The 25,186-nt window shown below is 47.0% G+C and overlaps 2 protein-coding genes and 1 non-coding gene across 3 annotated transcripts in view; 1 reads left to right on the top strand and 2 right to left on the bottom strand.

Moving 5' to 3' along the window:
• Window positions 1–460: 460 nt before the first annotated feature.
• Window positions 461–15,230, bottom strand: RS1 (retinoschisin 1). Its single transcript, XM_071569451.1, has 6 exons — window positions 15,138–15,230; window positions 7,102–7,127; window positions 6,713–6,818; window positions 2,129–2,270; window positions 1,812–2,007; window positions 461–741 (listed from the first exon to the last, which is right to left on the bottom strand). Exons 1-6 carry the CDS (start codon window positions 15,187–15,189, stop codon window positions 589–591), a joined length of 675 nt encoding a protein of 224 aa, XP_071425552.1. The 5' UTR covers window positions 15,190–15,230; the 3' UTR covers window positions 461–588.
• Window positions 15,231–19,838: 4,608 nt separating this feature from the next.
• Window positions 19,839–19,911, bottom strand: TRNAV-UAC (transfer RNA valine (anticodon UAC)). Its single transcript has one exon. It is a non-coding gene; the product is annotated as a tRNA-Val (tRNA).
• Window positions 19,912–20,320: 409 nt separating this feature from the next.
• The window catches only part of PPEF1 (protein phosphatase with EF-hand domain 1), a 43,738-nt gene continuing 38,872 nt past the window's right edge, over window positions 20,321–25,186 (top strand). The window contains exon 1 of the mRNA XM_071574159.1: window positions 20,321–20,413. Coding sequence (XP_071430260.1) covers window positions 20,321–20,413 — 93 coding nt within the window. The remainder of the gene's footprint in view (window positions 20,414–25,186) is intronic.

The raw sequence follows: 25,186 nt of genomic DNA, 5'->3' as shown, positions 1-25,186 counted from the left end.
CCCAAAACCAGCCACAGCAGCTCAGGCCAGAGGGTTGCTGATACAAGAGAACATGAGGTGATTTGAGGGCGTGAGATTCAGATGGAGGCCTTCATACTGGGGACAGGCTAGGTCCCTGTTTCAGGGATGGCAGAGACTGGCAAGAAGAAAACCAGGGTAAGATGTCTGTCTCAACACAGGAACCCTCCCTGGCTATGGTGGGTCAGTGTGGGGTGCCTGGACTTGGGGACAAATAATCAAGCATAGACCAGCCCTCCTGAAAAGAATCCAAGACCTGCCTTTGGACCCCACCTGCGTTTGCTCTGGCCTTCCCAGCACACTGTGATGACGATTTCCCTGACCTAACCTCCCTAGCCAGGGCCAGAAGCACTGCAGCTCATGGGATCACAGCCCTGATCCCTCCTGCCCTCCCCAAGGTGAGCCCACGAACACCCACCAGCTGCATCGCCAGGTGTGGTGTGAAGCAATGCTTTATTCAAGACAGCCCTTCCCTTTGCAGGCTGGGCATTCACCCTGCGGGGCCGCAGCCGTGGCGAGGCAGGGCAGCCACACAGGCAGACACCTCCACATCCCCTCGGCAGCCAGTGCTCAGCCACACTTGCCCAGGCACTCCAGGAGCTCCATGCGGATGGCGATGCGCACGTGCCAGCCCAGCGGGATGAGGCGGATGTACCGCGCCACGATGGGCGGCCGCAGCAGGTTCTGCACTGAGGACGAGCGGTCAGAGTTGCCATAGAAAACCTGTGAAAGGAGACGTGGGTAGGTGGTCAAGGGGCTGAAAATCCTGTCCCATGAGTCTGGGATGACTGTGTAGAGCAGATGGGGGGAAGCCTCTCTCCCCTTCACCCTCAAAACAAAAGACATTAAAAACAGCCAGACTATTTTTGTCACTCTGATTCAGTTTTCTAAGTCACTTTCCCCCATTGTTCCTGCACTTTTTCTGGTTAGGCCAGACTTAATCTCTCTCCATTCTCTCTCATCTGCAGCAAGGCACCACATGTTTGGAGTGAGTATGGTAAAATTTGGCTCTTTGCAGTTCATAAGCAGGGGTCCCACATAAGACAACATAGACAAAAAATGTATTTGAGTGCCCTTTCCCCATTACTTGGCCAGCATGTCACATCTCCTGCTGCCATGACCTGTTTTTCAGGGAAAGCTCAGCACAGAATTTCCCCAGGGCTGCAGGAACTGGTATTCAGCAAAGCCACCAGAACCTCCCATGCTGTGACAGGCCATCTCCACAGAGGGACACTGAGGACACCTAGACGGTGCACAGGCACCACTGTAAGGTCTCCCCCATGCAATTTTTCACTTCAGACCAACCAGTGAGAAGTGCAGTGAGAACAGTTCAGTGGGCTGTGACATAACTAATTGCAGATCTTGTCTCCAGGGCTTTTCTGCATTGTCCTCACGCACAAGCCCTGAGTTTGTGGCAAAAGAAGCAGCCCCCATTTCACAGTGCCCAAACATGTCTGGGGTTGTATAGCCACAGCCAAGAAAGGGGTTTTATCATGGAGGTGCTGCCTCCTCTGCAGTGCCAGCTAATGCCTCTGAGCATAATCTGGACTATGCTATCATCATTAGAAAACACAAAAAATGTGTTTTGCCCTGGTCAGCATGACATTCATTTTCACCACAGTGGAAATGGCCCCTCTCTGTGCTGCTGCCAGACCTGGAGTGAGCACTGAGGCCCATCGACCTTGCTGCTCCCACAGGACCCCCCTTTTGGGGTATCTCTTCTGAGACCTGATGTGTCCATTTCATCGAACATGCCCCCCTCTACCAGTGGCTGAAGAGCAAATTCCACTGACCCGGTTGTTGCCAGTTTGGTCCTTGTAGTAAACCCAGTTGAGGTTTTCGTCGGTGCGGTACTGCATGCTGTACTTGGTCATCCACTCATCAGCGTCGCAGCGCCCTTGCGTGAGGATCCCCGAAATCACCTTCACCTCCTTCAGGTCGATCTGCAGCCACTGTGCGTTGTCCTGGTACTTGGAGAGCCACGCACACCTGGGGGGACACCACCAGCCCTGCTGTGTCTTCTAGCACTGCCCTCCCAGGCAGACCCTCCTGCCCCGCACCCCACACCGACTGCCCCTGGCACCCCTCAGAGAGGCATTTTCAAGCTCACCCAAAGCCTTGGCCATTGAGTCGGGCCTTGTTGGCTGTCCAGGAGGAGTACCAGCCCGTGTACTGCTCAGGGTTGGAGCAGCTTATCTGGTCCGAGGTGACAGCGCCAGACTCGAAACCCAGGGGCTTGTGGTAGGGACACTCTGCAGAACAAGGGAAAAAACACCATAAGGGACATGAGTGGCTCTGTTTCCTGGGTGTGTTTGCACACGCGTTGTCAACACCTCCTGTTGTTTCCCTGCTCCCCCTCTTCCCTGACTAGGATGCTGGGGAGATGCTCTTAATCCCAGACCACAACCTCCCCAGTGGCCATAGGGCCTTCATTTCTAACTCTTCCCTTGTGTTAATTTTTAACTCTCTCAAACTTACTAAACTTGTTCTGCTTGTTACATTTTGGGGGAAGGCTTTATTCATGCTGTAGTCTGAATCTCCTTCTTGCATATGGAAGAAGAGCCAGGCTGGATCCATCAACCTGGATCCAGTCTCCAGGCTGTCCGCCTCTGCCTGGTCCTTAAGAAACACCAGGCACTGCCTTGTCTTGCTGGGCTTTAACTCCTTCTGCTCCTCCCTTCACTGTCTGATTTCTGGCTCTACTTGCATGGCAAAATTACTGAGCCAGCTTTGATCATCCCTTCACAAGCACCCTCAGGTCTTCTGCATTCTCTGCTTTGCAGATCATCTTTGTGTCTGGAGATGGTCTTGCCTTGTGGAAAATCTGCAAGTGCTCTGGTGCCAGTGAGGTGTAATGCTTGACCCTGCCGGAGGCTCAGGAATCTCCATGTGAGTTTTTGACTTCGTATCTTCAGGCTACCTGTCTTATGAAACAGCAAGAAATTCAACATGACTCTTGCTGGCTGCAGAACTACTGGAGAAAGAAATACTCATTTATCATTAAAACTTTCTGTGGTGGATCATCACACAGTGCCCTGGAAAGCAGGACTTAAGTGATACTTAGCACCTTCATGCTACCTGAACCTAGTTGTGGAGTATTTTGTTCTGATCATGTTTTTATACATCCAGGTTATTACTGCATATCAAGATACACAGAATGAAGACACTCACAAGGCTCACATGGGGATTGCCTAGGCAAACATCTATATCGTGGGCAGCATTTTCTAATTTTGCAGCCTGTGGAGCCCCCAAAGGTAACTCTGTCCCTTTCTCCAGTTTAGCATAGCCTGTTTCATAGGTCTCAGCAATAAAGGAGCAAGCAAAGCTCTGTGGACATTCACTTTTAGGTAACACATGTCCTTACCTTAGCTGTGCCTTACTAACCAGCGTGGTGCCTTGTCTTAAAAATGACCCACCTGTGGGGTGCATCAGAGGGGGCCCCAGAACCTGGCACAACCATGGCCTCCCCAGTGCAACTAACTGCCCAGCACTGCAGCCATGCAGTCGATATCTCATTAGCAAGCTCCACTAGGTCAATATTGTATGCATCAATATCTCATTAACATACCTTGCTTAGTCGGTACCTCATTAACATGTTTTTTCCCATGAAAACATATAGCCACTGCCCCCCTTCCTCCAGGCATGGAAACATCATGCTTTTCCACCATGCTAAAAGCCTTGCTCTCCTTGTGCAAGAGGGTGACTGGGCTGGGGTGGCCCCATGTGTTTACTCTCGTTAGGCTTATCTCAAACACCACCCAACTTTACTTTTAGCAACACTAATCTGCAGACCACACAACCATAATGCAATTAGCAGGTCACCTTCAGGTGAATCCATTTGTGCCATGCACAGAGACCCACCAAAACAGATGCCTGGTGCCTGGTTAAATCAGCCAAGACATTTGACGCTGTTACAGCCAACCCAGAGGAAACCTGAGCAGTGTTTTGGAGTTGGCTGCTCCCCTGGACTGTGCCAGAGACAGCCCTGCATGGCTGCTCTGCAAACCATCACCAGGCAGCAGGGACACCAGCCCATAACACAGTGGCTGGGCTGAACTGGGCAAGGGGAGTGCAAAGCCCTTGCCTGGGGAGAGTGACAGTGGGAATTACAGTGGCAATATTATCTCACCACTAAGGAGAATGGCCTTCCTTAGTCACAGGAGATGCCTTCATTACTTAACCACAGAATGCTAATATTTGAGAGCACCTGTCACACCTGGCCTGGCCAGGAACTCTAGCACTGCTCCTCAATTTTCTGCCATGGACAGACCAAAACAAACCAAGCCCTGTCTCCATCTCTTCCATTGCCTCTCAATGGGCAAGGGTTTTAAACAGGAAGAGTGTGGGTTTAGATTGGACATAAGGAAGAACTTTTTTACTGTGTGGATGATGATCCACTGCAATAGGTTGCCCAGAGAATCTGTTGATGCCCCATCCTGGAAGTGTTCAAGTCCAGGCTAGGTGAGGCTTTGAGCAAACTGGTCTAGTGGAAGGTATCCTCGTCCATAGAGGGGATGGGAGAGGGGAGGGGTTGGAACTAGATGATCTTCAAAGGTCCCTTCCAATCCAAACTATGTTGTGATTCTGTTATTCCTTGGTGCAAACAACAGCAGGGTGGTGCAGGCTGTATCAAGGCTTCAGATGGAGAATGGTACACTGATGAGGTTAAACAGTAAGAAAATGTGCAGTAGGACCAGGCTGGCACGCCAGACAGGTGTCAGTAGGGAGCCACTGTGAGAAGAAGGAATTCCTAAAGGGCTGATCAGGGATCTCTGCTGAGCTGGCTGCAAGCCAGCATTGCTATAAGGCCTTATGGTGCTTGTGAGTGTGCTGGGGCTGCTCCTTCCACATCACCAGGGCTGCAGGAAGCAGGGAGATTCTGCATGGCAACCTGGAGTGCAAGGGAAATTCTCTTCAAAATATGCTTTAAGGCAGCTCCATGCAAAGGGCTACAGTTACAGGTGGAGGATGTGCAGGTGCAGAGGGGCACCTTCTGAATGGAGAGAGACTCAGGCAAGGATGCAGAAACTGCAGGGATCTGCAGTGGGCATCACAGGTGGGCTTTGTGATGATGCTGTGAGAAAAAAAACAGAGTTGTGGTGGTCAGCCCTTTGAAAGGGTGAGGGGAGCTCAGGCAGGGCCATGCCAGCTCAAACTCCTGTTTAAAGCAACATATATGGGTCTCTTCCATAAGAGACTGGAAGAAGCCAGCACAACAAAAATATAAAACATCAGTTCTAGAGCTACAGTAAGAGATTCCTCTGCATCACAGAGGCTGTCTTCAGCAAATGCCTTCTTCCTCTTCATTCCTGCCCCAGCAGGCAGCCTTGTGGAGATACCAGCTGTGAAAACAGGTAGTACAAAGCCTGACAAGCCACAACCCTTTACAGGTGCTGTTTGGGGCTGCTCTGCACTGGGGGTGAGACATCACCCATGCTCATGGAGCTCATGAATTCTCTCCTTGTAGTTTCTCCAGGCAGGGAAGAAACCCAGAGGGCAATGCTCACCTGAGCAAGCCCAGGCAGACATGGCCTCTACAGGAGCAGAGTGCATGGAGGGATTGCTCAGTGGAAGCAGAGGGCCTGGCAAAGAACATTGGCAAACCTATGCACTTTTCAGCTCCCTTACACTGAAGGAAAGAAACCTGCAGATCCAACACAAACTGGGAATACAAACTCTTGGGGTTTTTCCCGCTGTCATTTTTGTTTGTGTATGCCTGCAAGCTCTGCCAGTGGTGTCACATCTTCTTGTCAATACACATTTTTTAGTTCATCCTGACTTCTGCTCAGAGCTCTTCCAGGGTAACTTATTTAGCCTCCTTCAGGGCAGCTATGCCAAACGCTGAGCATTGGAATGACCACTTTCCCCAGGGGCAGCAAAACACACCTCAACTTGTTGCACAGCCTCTTGCAGGAACTGGAAAGAGGTGGTTGCTAGTGGGCATGAGGCAGGTACCACTTTTGGCACCCAGCTCCAGAGGGGGCAACACCTCTGAATATTTTTGTGACAGGGGCCTGAAAAAGAGTGCAGCTTCTGTGGGACACGTGAGCTAAACCTGAGGATCAGCTGGGCACCAATAAAGCCTTGCCAGGGCAACACGTCAGAGAAAATGTGACAGCTGCACAAAATAATGAGGAAAGAGCTTGATCAGAAACATATACAGTATGAACTGTGAGGAAGAGCTAAAGGAACTGGGCAGGGGCAGGCTAGAGTAAACTTGAAGGCAACATGATTGTTATCTTTTACTGTTTAAAAATATGCTGCAAAGAAATAACCAGATGTTTTTCTTGACTCCTGGAGAGGTGAGAAGATAACAGAGGTTAAAAAGCAGAGTGGCAAAACAAGCCTAGGTCATAAAAAAGGTTTTTTACAGCAAATCCTGCACATGGCAGTAGCTGCCCCAGGCAGTTTCTTCAAGCAGCAGCACTGAGGGCTCAGAGGCAGACCAGGTAAATGCCTGCTGGCACCAGCCAGGATGGCTTACCCTGGGTGACCTCCCAAGGCCCAGGTCTTGCCTCTGCCTGACACTGCAGGGTCACCCCCCTCACCTCACACCAGTGCAGCTCTCCAGCCCCACCAGCAGCTGGATGTGGGACAGATACCACCTGAACACACCTCCTGCAATGCTAGGTGCAGCAGGGGAAGCTGCTGAAGGTCACCAGGCAAACATGGCCAAAGCACACTGTCCCATTACCTGGCATGCACTCCAAGCTGTTAGTTCCACTGGACCACACTGAGTTAGGTCCTCCTTGGCAATCGCATTTGCAAGCCTTGCTGTGCCACAGCTCCAATCTCTCATCCTAAAAGGAAGGTAAACAAACAGTAATAAATCAACACAGGCAGCAACAATAGTGGCATAAGGCTAAATCTGAGTCCTGAATCTTAGACAGATGCTCAGGCCTGCCCAGGCTGCTGCATCTCCTCTGAGACCCTTTCTTCATGCCAGCCTAGCATGAAACATGGGATGACTTAGATCCCCTTGGATTCAGAGGTAAGAGCATGTGCCTGGGGTTGAAGGCACCAAAGCCAGGCAGCATCAGAGCCCCAGCATTTACCTGGCAGCCAAACTAGCCAGACACTTACCTCTCCTGGCGAGAGGGCCATTGCAGCTGCACAGTGGGCATGGAGAGAGGAAGAGAGAGAGACATCAGAAACAAAGATGCTGCAAGCAAATATTAGGAAATACCATGAATATTTACCCCTGAGCTAGAGACAAATAAATAGAGGAAATACTGATAATTCTACTGCATTTTGCCCAAGCTGATTGCTAGGGTTAGGCAAGAGAACATGGGAAGGAACAGGGCACTGCCTGTGTCCATGTCTGTGCTACTCCTCCAGTGGGATTTCTCTCTGATGCCTTTGGCATCTGCCCTTTCTGATCAGATGCACCTGAATCACCCTGAGGAGAAACCCATGCTGGTCCATTTCTGCTTTACAGCTACTTTTGCCCATATCCATTTTTATTGTCTTCCTGCTCTGCAGTTTCCCTGTCACATTTTCCCCTTAAAATGTGTAGGCTGATGAACTCCAAGGGTGAAATCCCATCCCAGGGTGGCACCACTGCAGATCCCAAATGCCTTTGGAGGAGATGGGACACTCCACAAAGTGGTTGGTCTGAGATCACTCCCTCTGGATGGGATGGAGAAAATGCAATGTAAATAGGTCTTCCTAATCCATCTTACAGACAAGACTCACTTTTTTATTTTTTCTTTTCTTTCTTAGGGAAAACCAGTCGTTGTGGCTGTAGAGGAAGAGATGCTATTTTTGTAACATCTGACCTGTTTTATCTCCTGCCTCTTACTGAGCAATGGCTTTTTTATGAGCACTTTCAGTACTGAAAAGGTTCTTGCTGCATCAGGGTGAAGTTGAAAGCAGACTGTGTTAATAGCATTAGGACTGGCAGAATAGTTCCCAAACAGTTATGAAAATAAAATAATAAAAAAAGTCCCATGTCTGCTGGTAACTCATCAAAACAAGTCAAATATCAAACATCACGTTTTCAAAGCCAGTAGGGAATCTACAAGTCACTAAGGAACAAGCTATTGAGCAGGTAAAAACTTGCATACAGAAGCCATGAGAAACCTGCCATCTCCAGAGGTTTGTGAATAGGAAAAGAGACTCTTTTCACCAAATGAATTAGACTCTGAATTATTCACTGAAATCTAGTTATGGTTTATTCATTCATACACTGTCACTTTGCTGAGCCTAGGAAGCTCCAGCTAATGCTGGAGATTTGCATCTCACATTTCTATAGCAAGTTTCATCTCAAAAGATGCACAAACAGAGCAATTATAATCAGCTGAAATATAAACTATACACAAGGCTCTGTTTTTTGCTGAAATGCAACTGCTGCTTGGGTGTGACATGGAGCCTAAATGTACCAAGAGTCTGAAAGAAAGACTGCCAAGAACAAAATTATAAAGAAATTTTTAAAAATTCCTTTATCACAGAGATGGTCTCCTGTGCTTCAGTGTCCCAGGGTGGCATTTCTGACGTCAGGAACTTACAACATTAACTCAAGGCATTGGCCCAGGCAGAAGAAATAAACCTTGATCTACAATAAAAATATGTGGCTTTTAGTCAGGCCCAAGACCCCAAAAAGCTCAGGAGGAAAGCGTGGCTGCACATCTCCAGATCTGGCCTCTTGGAAAGTGTAGGCTGGGGCCATGCACAGTGCTGCACTACACCTTTCCCAGCACTGATGTTACCCAGCCAAACCCTGTGACTCCTCTGTGCAATGAGAAAACCAAGGCAGAGGTGCAAGTCCAAGGCCACCTCTGTGCTGTGCCACACGAGGAAAAGGAATTGACTTAAACCAGCATGAAGGTGGTTTAAGTTAGTGTGGTCTGCCAATACAATACAAACCAGGACTTCATCACTTATCAAAACTGAGCCATCTTTGCCAATAAAAGCAATGTAGTGCCTTTTCTGCCTGCTTGGTGCTCCATCTGATGCCAGTTTTGGAGCAGCACTGGCACCAGGGGCATGAGAGCCAGGCCAACAGGTGCCTCTCCTGCCCTTCCAGCCAGTGGGGGGATGTCTTTTCCCAGCAGGACAGGTGCCCTGCTCCAGGAGCACCAGCTGCAAGAGCAGCTTCCTTACCCTGAGATCTGGAGGCCTGGCTGCCCAGCCAGCACAGCCCTCCATGTGTCCCCACTGCCCAGCAACTGTCTGAGCTCACAGGGCTGCAGGCTCCACTCCTTCCATCTACAGGCATTCAAGTTTCATTTAGAGATGTGTGCTTGGTATGTGTTTCTTAATCTCTTTACTGTCATCTTTAGAAGACTGATTTTTCTGCAAACAATGTTTGTGTGCTGTTTTGGGTTTTCCTTACAGTGGTTTAATGCACTTTGTCCTGTCAAAGGGGTTGGAAAAGACCTCTGAGATCATCAAGTCCAACCATTAACCTGGAGAAGTTATGTTCTGTGAGGAAGACTATGTTGTGGTGAAGCTTACTCTTGTGCACTGCTGTGGCAGGGGAAAGGGGATGTCAATTACCAGGATTGATGTAGGGTATTGCTGTGGAACCATGCTGAGCCCTTCAATAGGCCTCCTGAGTCCCTGCATTTGAGAGCCAAGATCAAAATTTGATATGTCATTGACACATGGAGCTGGAAATTCAACATCTGTGAGTGAAACAACAGGGAAAAAAGCAATTTTTCAGGTGGGTGGGTAGATGGGTTGTAGCACCTATTCAACCACCAGAAATAAATCCTCCCCACCAGATCACCCCAGCACTGGGGTGCACTCAGCAGCAGTGTCCCTGAGCTACAAGAGTGACTTTAGGGGTTTAAGCCTCATCTGCCAGGGGACACCACTGCAAATCAAGCAATGGCATGAATTTCAAGCACAAAAGCCCTTTTCTCAAGGTAACGTTCGATTGGGTCAGTCCCACAACACGCAGTGGTGAAAAGGCAGTGCCAGGGCACAGGTGCCAGTGCGCTGCCCCTCTGGCTGTCTCTGCTGGGCTGGGGACCACCACACTTCGCTGCATGACTCACTAGTTTAAACATCTCCAACAGGAGTTCAGCTTTGCCTTTTTAAGCCAGAAGAGGTTAACTACTAAGTGCTCGCTGCTGCAAGTGGCTCAGCCATCCAACCATGGCACAGGGGAATGGCAGGCTTGGCTTGGCTCATGGTAAGCACAGCAGATGGCCAAACATCCTGCCTGGGCAGTGCAGCCTGATGACCCCTGGTGCTGGGAGAGAAAAGGAAAGGAAAGATGCCCTTGCCTGCAGTTGGCCAGAAAACATAGTAATTGATATATTGGTGTGTTTACAGCTGTGACAGGCCCTGTCCTACAAAGGAAATGAAGAGGAAAGCTAGCTGCCAATAGTCTAAAAAAAAAGTGATGGCCAGCATGCTTTTATAGTGAGCGTGTTTGCCTTCAAGGAAGGTTACAAAGATAATTGGTAATTGCAGGTCAGACAGAACGAATTGCTGCAATTCATGGCAGAGTCATGCACGGCTGCCAGGGGCTGTTGTTTTAAAAGCACAAGACTGAAAAAACCCAAAACATCAAAAAGGAAAAAGCACTATTTACAGCCCCCCAGGACATTCAGCAAACCATCAGTTCAGCGAAATAAATTATTATCTGTGCTCATGGGAGGGAGGGAGAAAAGGCATGTGCCTTTTTCCTGTCCCTTCATCCCACCCTGGAGTGTGGTGTATCCAGTGCACTGCCACACACAAATGCCACCACACAGCTCAGGATTTAGGGACTAGGGCTTGGGCAAGAATCAGAGGATGATTTTGTGCCAGACTACCTGTCCTAGTGTGGCTGGACTGGAGCCCAGGCCATGGGATGGCCACACTTGGCACTTGCTACTGAGCAGAACGGAGGGGAGAGATACTTCAGGAACCAGTCCAGGTTTGTGGGAGAAAGAAAATAGCTGGCAGAGGTAGTCCTGAGATGCCAAGAGGGGAAGACACAGGTTTCCTGAGGTGGAAGTGGGAAACAGCAGCAGTCACACAACCTAGGGCTCGCTGGGTAAACAAAGGGGTAATCAATAGCAAGGAAACTCAGCTGCTGGCATTTTAATGACAGGAACAAGGTTAACTGTGTGTCTCAGAAAAGTTGCAATCATTAAGAATGTGGTTAAACCAGAGTAAGAAAGGAGGAAGATAAGTGTGTGCACAAGTAACACTGCCAAAGGCCAAGCACATTTTGGCATGATAACTCTGAGAAAACATAATCACTATTCTGACCATAAAGCCACAATAGCAAGTCATCTTTTAGTGTATCTAGAATTAATGGCAGATGTACAAGCATGAGAAAACACATTATAAAATATGAAAACAGAGAAATAAAATCTAACACAGTCAAACACTCAAATTACTGCAATAATTTCATAAAAACTTGATAATTACAGGAAAAGTATGTGGAAATTTTTAATGACTGTACTTATTTGCTTTGTGATTTAGGTACCCTAAAGCTTCAGCTGGAAAACAGTTAATTTTACCTCTCATCTCTGCAAGCAACACCTCAGTTTAACAAAGCTTAGAGAAATGAGCATAATTTTCTCTCCTCTCCTCCCAGCAGAGAGCAGTGCCCCGCTTGATGCAGCAGCACTCTCTGGGCACTGTGGCTCCTCCTGTGTAGACCCCTGCTACCCTTCTACACCTGTGGGTCATGGGGCAGGGGAAAGAAAAACAGCTTAAAACCCAGAAAACCACGACTGGAGCCCCAGCAAAGATGTCACAGAAATGAAAGTTGTAGATGGAATGAATGGCACCCTTTTATCCTGCTTTCTGTAAGGCACACCATGGCAAAGCCATCTTTCCCTGAGCACCACAATAGACATCACCAGGAAGCAGAGTTAGGTAACACAGCCTGTAAGCAACACAAAGGGCTGAGACACTGAAAAAAGCATTCAGTGTGTCTGTGCCCATTGGGTGCTAGTTTGTGGTTGCTATATTATTAACCCAGGCTATTTTTACATCCCAGCCCTGAAAATCGTGCCAGGCAAGTGAGGTGACTCACATCAGGTTGCACTAGCCCTGGTAACAAGATGCATTTAGGGAAGCTGCCCTATCTATGGCATTTTCCCATCTGCACCAGAGGCAATGGCCCCAGGGACCCCTTCTGCAGCTGTGACCAGTCCCCAGGTCCCGTTGGCAAGCACAGCCCCCCTGCACAGTTGCTTAGTGATCACTTTTGTTGATTTTCCCCCGGGGGTTTTTCCATGGCTAGGCTAAGCAGCTCCAACGGGACTGTGTGTGTTGTGCAAACAGGACCTTTACTTCTAAAAAACATGGGCTCTAAATGGTCCTTGGGAGCTACTCGCAGGCAAAGATCCCCAGGGCATGTGCAGATCTGTGACCACCAAAAGACACGGGGAGCCAAGCTGGCCTGGGGAAAGCAAGGTGCCCATCTGAGGTCTCCGCCTACCTAAAGCCTCAGTGGCCCAAATGCTCAGCCTGTTTCCCCTGTAGATGATATTCTGGCCCAAGCACCACGCAGGAGGGCACCGACACCCCTGCACACATTCACCTGCGACGACTGACCTCTGCTGATCACTGGCAGGCACGGCCAGAGCCAGAAAATGACGGCAAGAGGACCAGCACCAGCGTCAGCCTGCAGAGGGGAGAAGGTCTCATACTTTGTGTTAAGCTTCTCTCTCAGGCTTTAACTCAGCTGCTCTTCTACTCCTTCATTTTGTGTGGATTTTTCATGGTTTTATTATTTTAATTCCATTTCATTTTCTTTATTTGAATTATTTTTATTTGGTTTCCATTTTCATTCATTTGTATTGTATCTCGTTTAATATTTATTAGTTACTTGAAAGTGATAAAACCCATATTTAAACAATGACAATTATACCTATTTAATTCAAATTAATTTCTCCTTTACATCTCTTGTTTCCATGTTTCCACTAAATCTTTTTATGTTGTGAAAATATTTGAAAAAAAGCTTAAATAATTTGAAAAAATCAACCTCTTCCTCTTTTCTTCTTAAGAGATGTATAATTATCTTTTTTCCCCAAGTGTTCCTTTGAAAACTTTTGCCAATTTCTGATCTTTACTGACATGTGTGCTCCTTCCTGCTTAGAGCTAGGCAGAACGTTGCCTGTATGGTAATTTCATTAGATGTATTGATTATGCCAAAGGGCAGCACTAAAGATGTTATTCACCAAGATCCAGAAGCGGGTTTGAGCCTTTAATTCTGTTTTACTTTTTTTTTTCTTTCCAAATCTACAAAAAACAGAGGGGAAAAAGAAATCCACTCTCTTAAACTGCTGAGATGTGCTTATTCCTCGACGTGTGGCAAGCACGGACGGAGTAATGCGGTGCAGGCACGTCACATCCAATGTGCTAAAAGCAAATTCATGCCAATCCGGGGCTCAGGGTGCTCCCCCTCGCCATATGGAGGGGGCCCGGCAGCTGCTGCGGCTCCGTGGTAGGAGCCTGCCTGCTGCACCATATGCTCCTGCTGCTCCTGCTGCTGCTGCTGCTGCTCCGCGGTGTCCCCGGCAAGCACTAGCCCAGCCAAGGCGCGGGGGATGCGCGGGCTCCTCTAAGCCACTTGCTCTGCCAGGGAAAATAAGCTAAGCAGCTTATCGTGGCATCAGTGCACGTAGCTCGGAGGACTGACCTAGAGGCACCTTTGCGGTGGGAGAGAGAGAGAGGCAGGAGCAAAGCAGGACCTGGGCAAAGAGTCGCTGCTCTCTTTTTATCCAGAAGAGAACAATTAGGACATGAAGCAGAGAAAAACGGTAAACTAAGAAACACGGTAAATTAAGAAAATAAATAAAATATCAAAGGACTGATGCCTGGAAAGTGATTCTGCAAGTTATTTTTCACTGCAGCTCTCCAAAAATATCCTGATGTGTGGGTGTCTATTAAAAGCAAGCTGTGTCTGGGATTCAGAGCAAGGTATGAACTCATTCCAAGGACTAATTGCAGTTATGCCACCCATTGGGAAAAAAATGCTGGAGTCTGGATAAAAACAGCCTTCCAAGAGGCTCAGGCACCAGTAACCTTCCCAAATGAAACAAAGGAGCATGAAGAGATAAGGGATGAACAGAACATACAAAAATTTGCTGGAGGATTAAAAGGAAGACCTATTAATTAGACAGAGTGAGGTACAGCCAAACATAACAGGATGAAATGAAGGCATGGCTGGTTGAGGAACACTTACTTTCCCACCCATGAAATCTGGCAGATCAAAGTATTCAGTGGAACCAGAGAAAGATAGAAAAACACTAGATAGATCAAAACACTGAGAACGCAACATCCATGGGGGAAAAGCTGGACTGTCTGATTAATCTTCTCCTCACTCTGACAGAGCACACTTGATTCACATGTTAATGTTCATAGGCACTGCACTTACCAAGAGCAACCCTCAGTCTTGTTTAAGACAGTAACAGCTTTGCCATTGGTTTTGATTAAGTCAGAAATTTAAACACAACCCAGAAAATTATCTCCTTGTTCTCCACTGCTGGGTTAATTAAAATGGAAGGAGATTGTGACCCTGAATTTCCTGGCTTCTTCTACCTTCTGCTTATGTGCTTTTGTTGCTGCTTTTCTGAAAAGTAAATTCAAGAAAGCCACAAAATTGATAAATATTTTTCCATTTTCTTGACTTATGATTGCTTTTTGTTCCAAAAGTGCCTTTGGAAGTCTTTTCCAGGCCAAAAATACCTGAAATGACCTTTAAAAATAAAGCCAATCTTCATCAGCAATGTCTTGCTGCTAAAGAAAATGATTAGCTTTTGATTAATCAAGAGTTTTGATTAATGAAGGACCAGTCTTTCATGTTATACGGTACCTCATTTTTCAAATCAGCATTATTATTTACACACTGGCTCAGCTGCACTACAATTTTCTTTGCAAATTCATATTTTGACAAATTATATGGCAATTTTTTCACACTGCAATTATTTTGTGAAACAGAGTTTTACTACTGAATATTCATAGAGCTGTAAGAACACTGCTCACTCATGTACATAAATTACACATCTCCTCCACATTTTGCCTTTCCCCAAATTATTATGCTTCCATGAGAATATAAAGAGAGCTTGCTCTGTACCCCACAGTCCCTGACAGAAGAAAGCATGGATGAAACAAGAAACACAGAGACATATCTGAAAGCACCTCTCAGGAGGCAAAGTGCATACCTTTGTACCAGAAAAGAAGAGACAGCAGGACGCTTCCCATCTTGAACTGCATCTTTTCCTTCCTCTGTTGTGAATAGCTCCTTAGTGTACTGCTTGGCTTGATGGGAAGGCATGAGATTAGCTTAAGCATTGCCTAAGCACCTTACTCTCCTCCATTCTTATGATTTTCTCAAGCACCATCAAGCCAACCACACAATTATTACCATTATGTTCCATTCTAGAGGATGTATCATCTGCAACAGTTTTTGAAAGATAACAAGTGACACTCTGAGCATGAATCTGATTGGATATTTAAACATATGTCCAAATAAACAAGGATATATCTACCTAGAAACCACATATACCCCCTACAGAAATGCAGATGACTAATACTTATAAAAGATACATAGTATATATTGTCTATTGTATATAGCATGTATTCATTGTCTTTCACCCCAATTCTTTACCTCTATGCCATCAATGCCTTTTTTATAAATAGTTGCATATAGAAATCTGCCCTGGCCTTGTTGCTCTTCCAGTCACCTAATTGCTATGGGACAGAAAATTGCAACTAGTAGATCAAACCAGCACTTTTCAATTGTTTACTTTCTAGGCTGTAAAAATCTTAAACCAAAAATGTACACCTGCCTTTACTAACAGTTCTACCAATACTATCCTCTTAATAGGCTTACATTCAGGAGAGTAATAAATTTGATTTTAAAATGATTGAAAGATTCAGGATAACAGACTACTAGTGATTCCAGTGGATCTTGTACCTGTTCCTCCAATTTCTGCTAATTATGTGCAATTAGCAGTGAATTTTTAATGGAGGCTTTTGAAAGCAATTGCTTCAGAAGCAGCTTGCTTTGTTTCTAAAGATCACAGAGTGTATGCACTGGGAATAGATTAAAGTGCTGCATAGATCATGTAGGCTGCTGTGGAGTTAAACTAGTCGTGTCTTTAGTCTTCTGGTCAACATTCATTCCAAAAATGCTATGCTAACAAGGATGCTTGCTTTTTCAAAACAATCCCCTATGCAGGAGTCATCTCACTTGTCTTTGGATACTCACAAATTTGGAATGCCCTGTAAAAGGGTTGTCAGGTACAGCATCACACTGCAGTTGCACCTCCAGCACCAACACACCCCGGCCTCACCAAGGCATGTGATGGGGATGGAACAAGTCTCCTGCCAAGGGACCTCACTGCTTTGCTCAGCCTCAAGGAGTTTAACCTCCTCAACCCAGCACTTTCCCCTCTTTAACTACCCACATGGAGAGGTGGGTTATCACAGGCAGAACCCCTGCACACAGTCACAGCCATTCTGTTTCATGGACCTGTGTCAGCTCAACCCAAACACTGGGGGAAAATCCATGCATGATCAAGGGCAGCTCATCCCAGGCACCAGGAAGGAGGCCATTTTCCTAAGTGCAATGGGCTGCTCATGATTTTGTCAGACACCTTATGTTCATGTAAGCAGCACCCCTCTCGGGGCAGTGAGACCCACCAGAAGGTCCAGCCAGGGAGTAAAGAAACATGAGCTTCATTGAGGGTACCAGGGCACCTCTGGGCATTTGCTGCAGCACCTTACTCCAGGCTCTATACAGTATCCAGACAAGGGTCTCACTCCTTTGTGTTGTCCAGTCTAAAATGGTCTGCCACAGAGACAGATTTCCAGAGCTGATGAAGGCACTCAGATTCACTCTCTGCCATGATGACCAGTTGGTATCTAAATCCCATGGGTTTCAAAATCCCAGCTTAAAAATCCCTAAATACCTTCATCCACACATGTCTTGGAAAAACAGACCATGGCTTCAGCCTCTCACCTCATGGTCTCATAAGCACAGGTCACAGAAAAGCAGAGCTGCCCACACAGAGAGAAATCACCTACTGTGTTTTAAAAAAGCAAAGCCGAAATCTCTCCCATCACATCAAGCTGTTTAAAATCAGCTTGGTTTATGGTAGAACCACCCTTCAAATAGGTTTTAATTTTTTGTAAGAAGTGCACAATCGTTCAGGGAACATGTTCAGAAATAGTATAGCTCGTATCAAAGAACATTTAATTCAAAAGGACACTCTTAAGACTGGTGGCTGCCAGTTATAAAATTCCCTCCACAAAGAAAGAAAGAAAGGCAGCCTTTTTTTAAAAAGTGTCTGTAGCATTCAAAAAATCAAACTGGTTCACAAGATGAGAAGACCCTTAAAATTAAAGTCTCTGTGTGCAGCTCAGGCCCTTGTGCCCAAAGGTGTTGATGGTCCTTCATTTTAATAACTATACAGCAAAACCATGCTGCCACTGCAGACAACATTGCTAAATGAATCACATAGTTAGTGGCTAGAAAGCATAAAAATATTTTCAGATACAGAAGACAGAAAACATTTAAAGCTGGTACACAATACAGCACTAGAAAGTGCTTCAGTTTTGCTTTATAAAAATAGAAATAAAATTCTAAAAAGGATAAAAATTAGTCTGGCATTGATTACAACAAAACCGAGGCCAGTACAAATGGCCCACATTACAATAGTTTGGTGACATCCTCACTGCTGTGCAAAACAGGGGCAGGAACTGCCTGGGCAGGTTTGCTCTTTTGGCCATACATCTTCTCCAGATCTATCTTGCGTCGTGTTGGCCTTAAGACATTTTGGTACGTTTTCATAGCCCTCAGAAATCCTGGTGTGCTTTCCTCCCCCAGATTGTGGGAAATAACACAATGATCACCCTGCACGACTGAGATGCTTTCAGTCTGACTCTTTCAGGTGACTGGAAGAGCAATAAGGCCAGGGCAGATTTCTAACTATTATTAAAAAAGGCATTGATGGCATAGAGGTAAAGAATTGAGGTGAAAGACAATGAATGCATTTGTGTGGCCTCGAAGGGAAGCAGGAGGCGAAAGTACTTGTGTGTGAGAGAAAAGTACAACTCCATGTAGAGATTTCATGTTTCTCCCAGAGCCAGAGTGCCAGACAGCTCAGAGTGGCACGCATAGATTTGTGTGTCTGCAAGCTGAACACACACAACACACAGTGTCTCAGCAGGAATGTGTGACTGGCACACTTTCGTTTTAGCACAGTTACGGAATGTACAAAATGCACATTTATACATGTCCGTGTGAACCGTGGACATCTCTCAGAAGCAGGATACTGATGTGTGGAGAGAGCAAGACTGCTGACACTTTTAGAGCTTGAGTCAAACTGTCAGGAGATGTATCCCTGGAGCTACACTGGTCTCCTTTTTCCTAAAAGTAAGAAAACACGATGCAGATAGTTAGCCAGTGCTGGCCAGCAGGATTAGGCTCACTCCCTGTAACACCCACTTAGAGGGTGCTGTGGCTGTCAGTGGCAGGGTAGGCAGCATGGGATCACTATCCATTTTAGATGGGAAGTACCTACATCAAAGACTTGCACATCCAACATCAGGAGAAGTCTAGCTAAGTCTGACTCATCTTTGAGCTTGTATCCTGGAACCAGCCAGTCTGTGGAAGACAGTTTACCCAAGAGGTGGGACACATTGCTTTGGCTTCACCTTCTTTGGGCTATGCACACAATGCTAAGCAAAATAAGCAGAGGAAAGCCAGACCTGAGTAGGTCTGCACATTCAGGTTACAGGATACATAGGCCCTCAGTATTGTTAGTGGTTAATGTTGTGACCTTAGTGTGGCAAGTCTCCCTATGTGATGTATGAGTGTTTTCTACCCTGCTTCCTGGCCCACGTATCCCTGCATTGGTCTGCAATCTCTAACTGCAGCTTGCCTGTATCTCAGAGTGTTTCTTCAGTAAGAGCAACCAATGACAAAGGTTAATAGCTTTCTTAATATGATGATGGTTAAGGAAAGTTTTCTAATAAGACTATGATTAAGATAAATTAAGCCAATTTTTTCTTTAATCTTTAAGATAGGTAAATCGCACTCTTCCAGTCTGATCCGGGTAAAGATACTGAAGAGCTCACTGCAGGTCAGTGGAGCTCAGGAACTCTCCTCCTCCTGCAGAGATGTCTGAGCCCCAGGACTCGTTAGGTCTTCCACACATGGGCAGATGCTATGCCAGTACCCATGCCCAGGCTTGCACGTGTAAAATGAGACAACATTTTATAATTTAAAAGTTAAACTGCTCCGAGGCAAGCTGAGATGGCTTTTTCTTTCCTCATTAATAAAACCGATACACACAGTACAGGGGAAAACAAGGATGGAATTCACTGTCCTTGCTAGCTCTGTGCTGTGAAAAGCGCACGCCTTTCCCCAGCGCTCCAACTCCTCTCCAAACACAGAGGTGAGAGCAGCTCTGCTCCAGTCCGTCCCGGGGAGGATGCGCCAGGCTGCAACTTCATCGCTGCCTTTGTCGCTGCCTGTGGGGAGGCACTGGCTGCTGCTTCCCCCGCTGCTGCCGTGGCTGCCTCTGGTCTCTGCGGTCTCCTTGGTTACCCATCCAAGGAACCGCGGTAAGGCGGGGATCCCTCTCCCGCGCTGGCAGGGAAAGGCCCCTGCCGAGGATGAAGGCTGTGGGAACGATCCCGAGGGACGGAGCTTCCCAGTTACGGGGGCCTTTCTGCTCCCCTGGAAACGCACGGCTCCGCCTCTGCCGCGGCAGGACCCGCGCTGCCTGCCAGTGCTCGCGGGGTTGTTCGTCTGCAGGAGGAAACAGCTACACCGATCCTCCCCGCTTCGAAGGAAATTACGAAAACTCACGGGGAGCAAAAACAAGAGAATGAAAAAAATTGTAATTTGGCGCTGGTTCCACTGGGGCTCGAACCCAGGACCTTCTGCGTGTAAAGCAGACGTGATAACCACTACACTATGGAACCGCCACGCACACAGGCTCTCCCCGCACTTCCCCTATTGACGAGAGGCCGCGCCTCCTTCTCTGAGCGAGCGGGAAAGGCTGTTATTTTCTTTTTAACTGCTGGTTGATTAAAAACAATTGTAGCAATCAGAGATTACCCTAACGCGTTTCCTACCGCTCAAATAGCTACAGAGGGGCAGTGACGGGGGTAAATCACTTCAGTAGCTCCAGGCAAGGCTCCGTGGATGCCGTGCCAACCAGCGGCCGCCTGTGTTCCCTGCAAACCAGCGCCTTACTGCGAGGGGTTCAGCTCTTTTCGGAGGGGCAGGAAGCTGCACGTGATTCTCTCGGCACAGGAGGCCGATTAAAAAAAATAACGCCCTGAGAGAAGGCAGAGCCTGGCGTTTGTGTCAGTGACGCCCTTGAGGGAGATGTTGCGTGGTGCCTTAATGGATCTGCAGGAGCCACGTTCGATCCCCTCGGGCGCAGCACGGGACACGCTCACGCTGTTTGTGAAACGAGGCGTGGGAAGGAGAGGATTTGGGGTTTAAACCCCCGGAGAGGACGAGGATCCCACCCGTGTGACTCCCCCGGGCCCGCCGCCGGCAGGGGGCGCCCCGCGCGCGCGCCCCTCGACGTCGGGGCCGGCCCGGGCTGTGCTGGGAACTGCCCCGGGCCCGGATCCTCTGTGTGTGCCCGGCCGGGTCAGATATCTATAACCCAGGGGCCTCCTGTCATCCCTTACACCCCACAGGAACTGCCTTGTCCTCAGGGCCCGGGCTGTGCTGGGAACTGCCCCGGGCCCGGATCCTCTGTGTATGTCCATCCGGATCAGGTATCCATAACCCAGGGGCCTCCTGTCATCCCTTACACCCCACAGGAACTGCCTTGTCCTCAGGGCCCGGGCTGTGCTGGGAACGGCCCCGGGCCCGGATCCTGTGTGTGTGCCCGGCCGGGTCAGGTATCCATAACCCAGGGGCCTCCTGTCATCCCTTACACCCCACAGGAACTGCCTTGTCCTCAGGGCCCGGGCTGTGCTGGGAACTGCCCCGGGCCTGGATCCTGTGTGTGTGCCTGGCCGGGTCAGTTACTGTGTTCAGGTCTGGGCCTCTCAGTTCAGGAAAGATACTGAGGTGCTGGAGCGGGTCCAGAGAAGAGCAACAAGGCTGGTGAAAGGACTTGAGCACAAGCCCTATGGGGAGAGGCTGAGGGAGCTGGGGGTGTTTAGCCTGGAGAAGAGGAGGCTCAGGGGAGACCTCAGCACTGTCTATACCTGGAAGGATGTTGTAGCCAGGTGGGGATTTGGTCTCTTCTCTCAGGCAACCAGCAGTAGAACAAGAGGGCACAGACTTAAGCTCTGCCAGGGGAGGTTTAGGTTGGATATCAGGAAGAGGTTCTTTACAGAGAGAGTGGTCAGGCATTGGAATGGCCTGCTCAGAGAGGTGGTGGATTCTCCAACCCTGGAGGCTTTTAAGGTGAGACTGGACGTGGCACTGAGTGCCATGATCTAGTAATCAAAGTGAGGTTGGATTAAGGGTTGGACTTGATGATCTCAGAGGTCTCTTCCAACCTGATTATATGATTCTAACCCAGGAACCTTTCTGTCATCCCTTACACCCCACAGGAACTGCCTTGTCCTCAGGGCCCAGCCCTGGCTGTGCTGGGAACTGCCCCGGGCCCGGATCCTGTGTGTGTGCCCAGCCAGGTCAGGTATCCATAACCCAGGGGCCTCCTGTCATCCTTTACACCCCTCAGGAATTGCCTTCTTTCACCTGTTATGTTTTACCCAGGGGTTTGCACTATTGCATTACCTCAGTCCTCGCCACACCAAAGGTCGCCTCACATCCAAAAGGGAGTGGCTTGTAGGAGTGCAAATCAAGGCACCTGTACAATGGTGACAGAGCTGTGGTTAAAAGTTACAAACAGAAGTTATTACTTGGAATATAAAAGACAAGTTTGTGAATTTTCAGAAATGTGGGGCCTGTAAGTTAAAAGCCAGTGTATTGTTTGTGGCTAGATATCATAGTTGCCTTGACTACTGAAATTAATAACATTTTGCTGAAAGAGCAAAATTATTTACTGTAACAAAGTAGAAAACTTTGCCCTTTTGTTGTCAGAAGCAGTTTCATAATAATAGGATGAAAACAGAGGTGAAGAAAATTATTTCCATAGACTTGCTGACCCCTGACCAAGAATGTGATGATTGCACTTACTAGCTGGTAGTTTCCAGTCTCTAAAAGGAATGAAAATTAAAAAAAAAAACCAAAACCAAATCAAACAAAAAAAACAACAACAAACAAAAAACCAAACAAAACCAAACAAAAAAATAACAAAACAAAACAAAACAAAAAAAAATCAACGAAACAAAACAAAAAACCCAAACCTGTTACATATTGATTATTAGTGTGTGAGTCAAATCTGTGTACCCTCCTGCCCTGGAGAGCCTGATTTAACCCAGAGGTGCCTTTTGGGAAGAGTCAGTCTGGTTGGCTTGAGACATTAGGAATGTAGCATTTGCATTGTCTGTGCAGCTTATGGTTCACCAGACCAACAAAATGCAGATCAAGCTGTTGTTGGTCAATTCTTATGCCCATTTTTTTTCTCGTGTTTCTTTACTAAGGTCTGTCAAAACCTGAATGCCGTAGGTAGATTTCTACAAGCTCTGCGTGGAGACTGAAGCTAATGTTAGCGAGGTAGAGTTGTGCAAATTAGGTCATTAGTCATTGCTTCCCAGAATAAGCTGCATTCATCTGATAATTTAGGAAATTTTCCCTTTTCTAAAAAAAATTGTTCTCATTTTTTACAGAAGGTATCCTGATGCTTCCATAGTGTTCTGGTCTAGTTTCTTGGCCTTCAGGAGCTTTGAGGCCCTACTGCTGCCTTTCTCTCACATTTCTGATTTTGTGTGCTTTTTGCCAAGGATGCTAATTTTGATGTCTCTTTTCAGCTTCTCACCCAGAATTGTCAGTGGGGGTGACATTTCTTTTTCTATTCACACAAATTAACCTACTCCTTCTAATGTGTGAGCACAGATTTCTGTCACCTCACTGACTGAGACAGAGTTTAAAATTTTTCTAGATGTTTATTTTGCTCTTCATTTTTTCTTTGCTTTTTTTTCTTTTTGTTTGTAACTGGACATCCAAGTCTCTCAGCCAGGGACCTGTCCCCTAGCTAATACTTTAAAATACTTTGTTGGGTCACATAAAAATACTTCTTTGAGCTTGGTAGGGCAAGAGGAGGGAAACCACGATCAGAGCTTAGAAGGAGCGCGTATCCTTCAGAAAGGATATTGAGTTGCTGGAGCGAGTCCAGAGAAGAGCAACAAGGCTGGTGAAGGGACTGGAGCACAAGCCCTATGGGGAGAGGCTGAGGGAGCTGGGGGTGTTTAGCCTGGAGAAGAGGAGGCTCAGAGGTGACCTCAGCACTGTCTGGAACTACCTGAAGGGAAGTTCTAGCCAGGTGGGGATTGGTCTCTTCTCCCAGGCACTCAGCAATAGGACAAGGGGGCACGATGGGCTCAAGCTCTGCCAGGGGAAATTTAAGTTGGATATCAGAAAAAAATTCTTTGCAGAGAGAGTGCTCAGGCATTGGAATGGGCTGCCCAGAGAGGTGGTGGATTCCCCATCCCTAGAGATTTTTAAATGCAGATTGGACGTGGCACTGAGTGCCATGACCTGGTAAAGGGACTGGAGTTGGACCAAGGGTTGGACTTGACGATCTTGAAGGTCTTTTCCAACCCAATCGATTCTGTGATTCTATGATTCTGTGATTCTATGATTCTATGATTCTATGATTCATGTCAACTATAATTATCTTCAGTCTTTTTGAAAAATATCAGTTGCATCACTTTGTAGTGGGTGCTTCTGAGAAATAAGCCTGAAGCAGAATTTGAATTATGTATGAGGAATGCCTGCATGGAGGTTTGCTCAAGAGGTTAATGTTTCCAAAGTATTTGGAAAACAGAATGTGTGCCATTACACCAAGAAGGGCTGCCTGTAAAGAGATGTCCTGATTTCTACACTAGCAACTTCACTGGGTTTTTCCTTGTCATATTGGACTGGTCAACTACATATTGTCAGAATTTTTTGGCCTACTTTCTGTTGCAGCTGTTGATGCTAAAACTCTTTTCAGTGTGTTAAATGTGCATATGATACATGACTGCTGAACAAAACACCAGCTGTATGTGTGACCTTGTTGGTAGGACTGATGTGTTCTCTCTGCCTTTATAGGAGGTGTTTGGTATGACCTATCTCCCTGGTCTTGAACAGGAAAGGTTAATTGGAAAGCACATTTGTGTTTCCTCAATTTGCATGTTACTGTGATCCCCAGAGGTAACTGGAGAGGTGGCTCTGTCCAGTAGGACTGACTCTATCAGGTTCCTGGGTCACCTCAGATCACTGAGACAGAGGATGAAGAACTTCCATGAGTGACAAAAGAAAACATGCAGTGGAGATTTTATGTCCTAAAGAACCTAACTGCTAAGGGTCTGATACCTCTCCTACTGATCTTGGATGAAATGTTTCTGATGGATTTGTTGGCCACTGGAGAAAACCTTGTAGCCTCTCATTATGCAGAGATCTTGGTAACTGCCAATATAGATGAATTTATCAGGTACAGTAAATGTTTATAAATAATGTGTATCCCAAGAGTGCAGTGGAAAGGTTGTGATGTATTTTTGCTTGCATGCATTTTGGCATAACAGCATGATCATACATAAATGATTAGCTACTGTAACTCTGATCAGGGAAAGTGCATCCTGACAGTAAAACAAACATCAAAACTCTTCTGGGTCATGCAGAATTATTGTGCTTGGTGTGCTTTCCATTTGCTGTCTCATCTCAAAGGACAGGAAGAGCTTTGAATGTGGAAGCTTGTGTCTGGGGCTCCAGAACCCTGAAGGACTAGCTGAGTCAATCATATGCCTTCTGCTATGCTGGTTTGGCATTTGAATATCTTTTGCACCTTAATAAAGGTCTATCTCAAAAGGATTTGATCACTCTGTTGTGGTGGTTGATGCCTTTGGAACCATCACCAGACTGATGGCAAAAACTTCCTGAAAATACCATGTTACAGAATTATGAGACCTTTGGGGCAGGAGCAGAAGGGTGGAGGTCTTTCTTTGTTTGCCTCTATTCTCAGAAATCTTTTGCTCCCCATCCAATCCTAGTAGGACTCCACCTGGAGAGGCTTCAGAGCACCAGGCACAGTGATCTCCATCTTGTGCCCATCCACATGATCTTTCTCCCACCACAGCATGCTTTATAATTTATGGCCCCCAGCCTGACCCCACAGATGTG

The sequence above is a fragment of the Pithys albifrons genome, chromosome 1, assembly GCF_047495875.1.
Source record: "Pithys albifrons albifrons isolate INPA30051 chromosome 1, PitAlb_v1, whole genome shotgun sequence".
Taxonomy (NCBI): domain Eukaryota; kingdom Metazoa; phylum Chordata; class Aves; order Passeriformes; family Thamnophilidae; genus Pithys; species Pithys albifrons.
Note: the sequence above shows the minus strand (reverse complement) of the source record. Positions and strands in the feature narration are given on the sequence as shown.

What these genes read in the sequence shown, in the direction of transcription:
- RS1 (XM_071569451.1), bottom strand. Translation starts at nt 15,189, where the DNA reads ATGCAGTTCAAGATGGGAAGCGTCCTGCTGTCTCTTCTTTTCTGGTAC. An exon ending in CTCAATGGCCAAGGCTTTGG is followed by an intron (nt 2,008 to 2,128) that starts GTGAGCTTGAAA and finishes GTGTCCCCCCAG; the next exon opens with GTGTGCGTGGCTCTCCAAGT. An exon ending in ACCAAACTGGCAACAACCGG is followed by an intron (nt 742 to 1,811) that starts GTCAGTGGAATT and finishes CTCCTTTCACAG; the next exon opens with GTTTTCTATGGCAACTCTGA.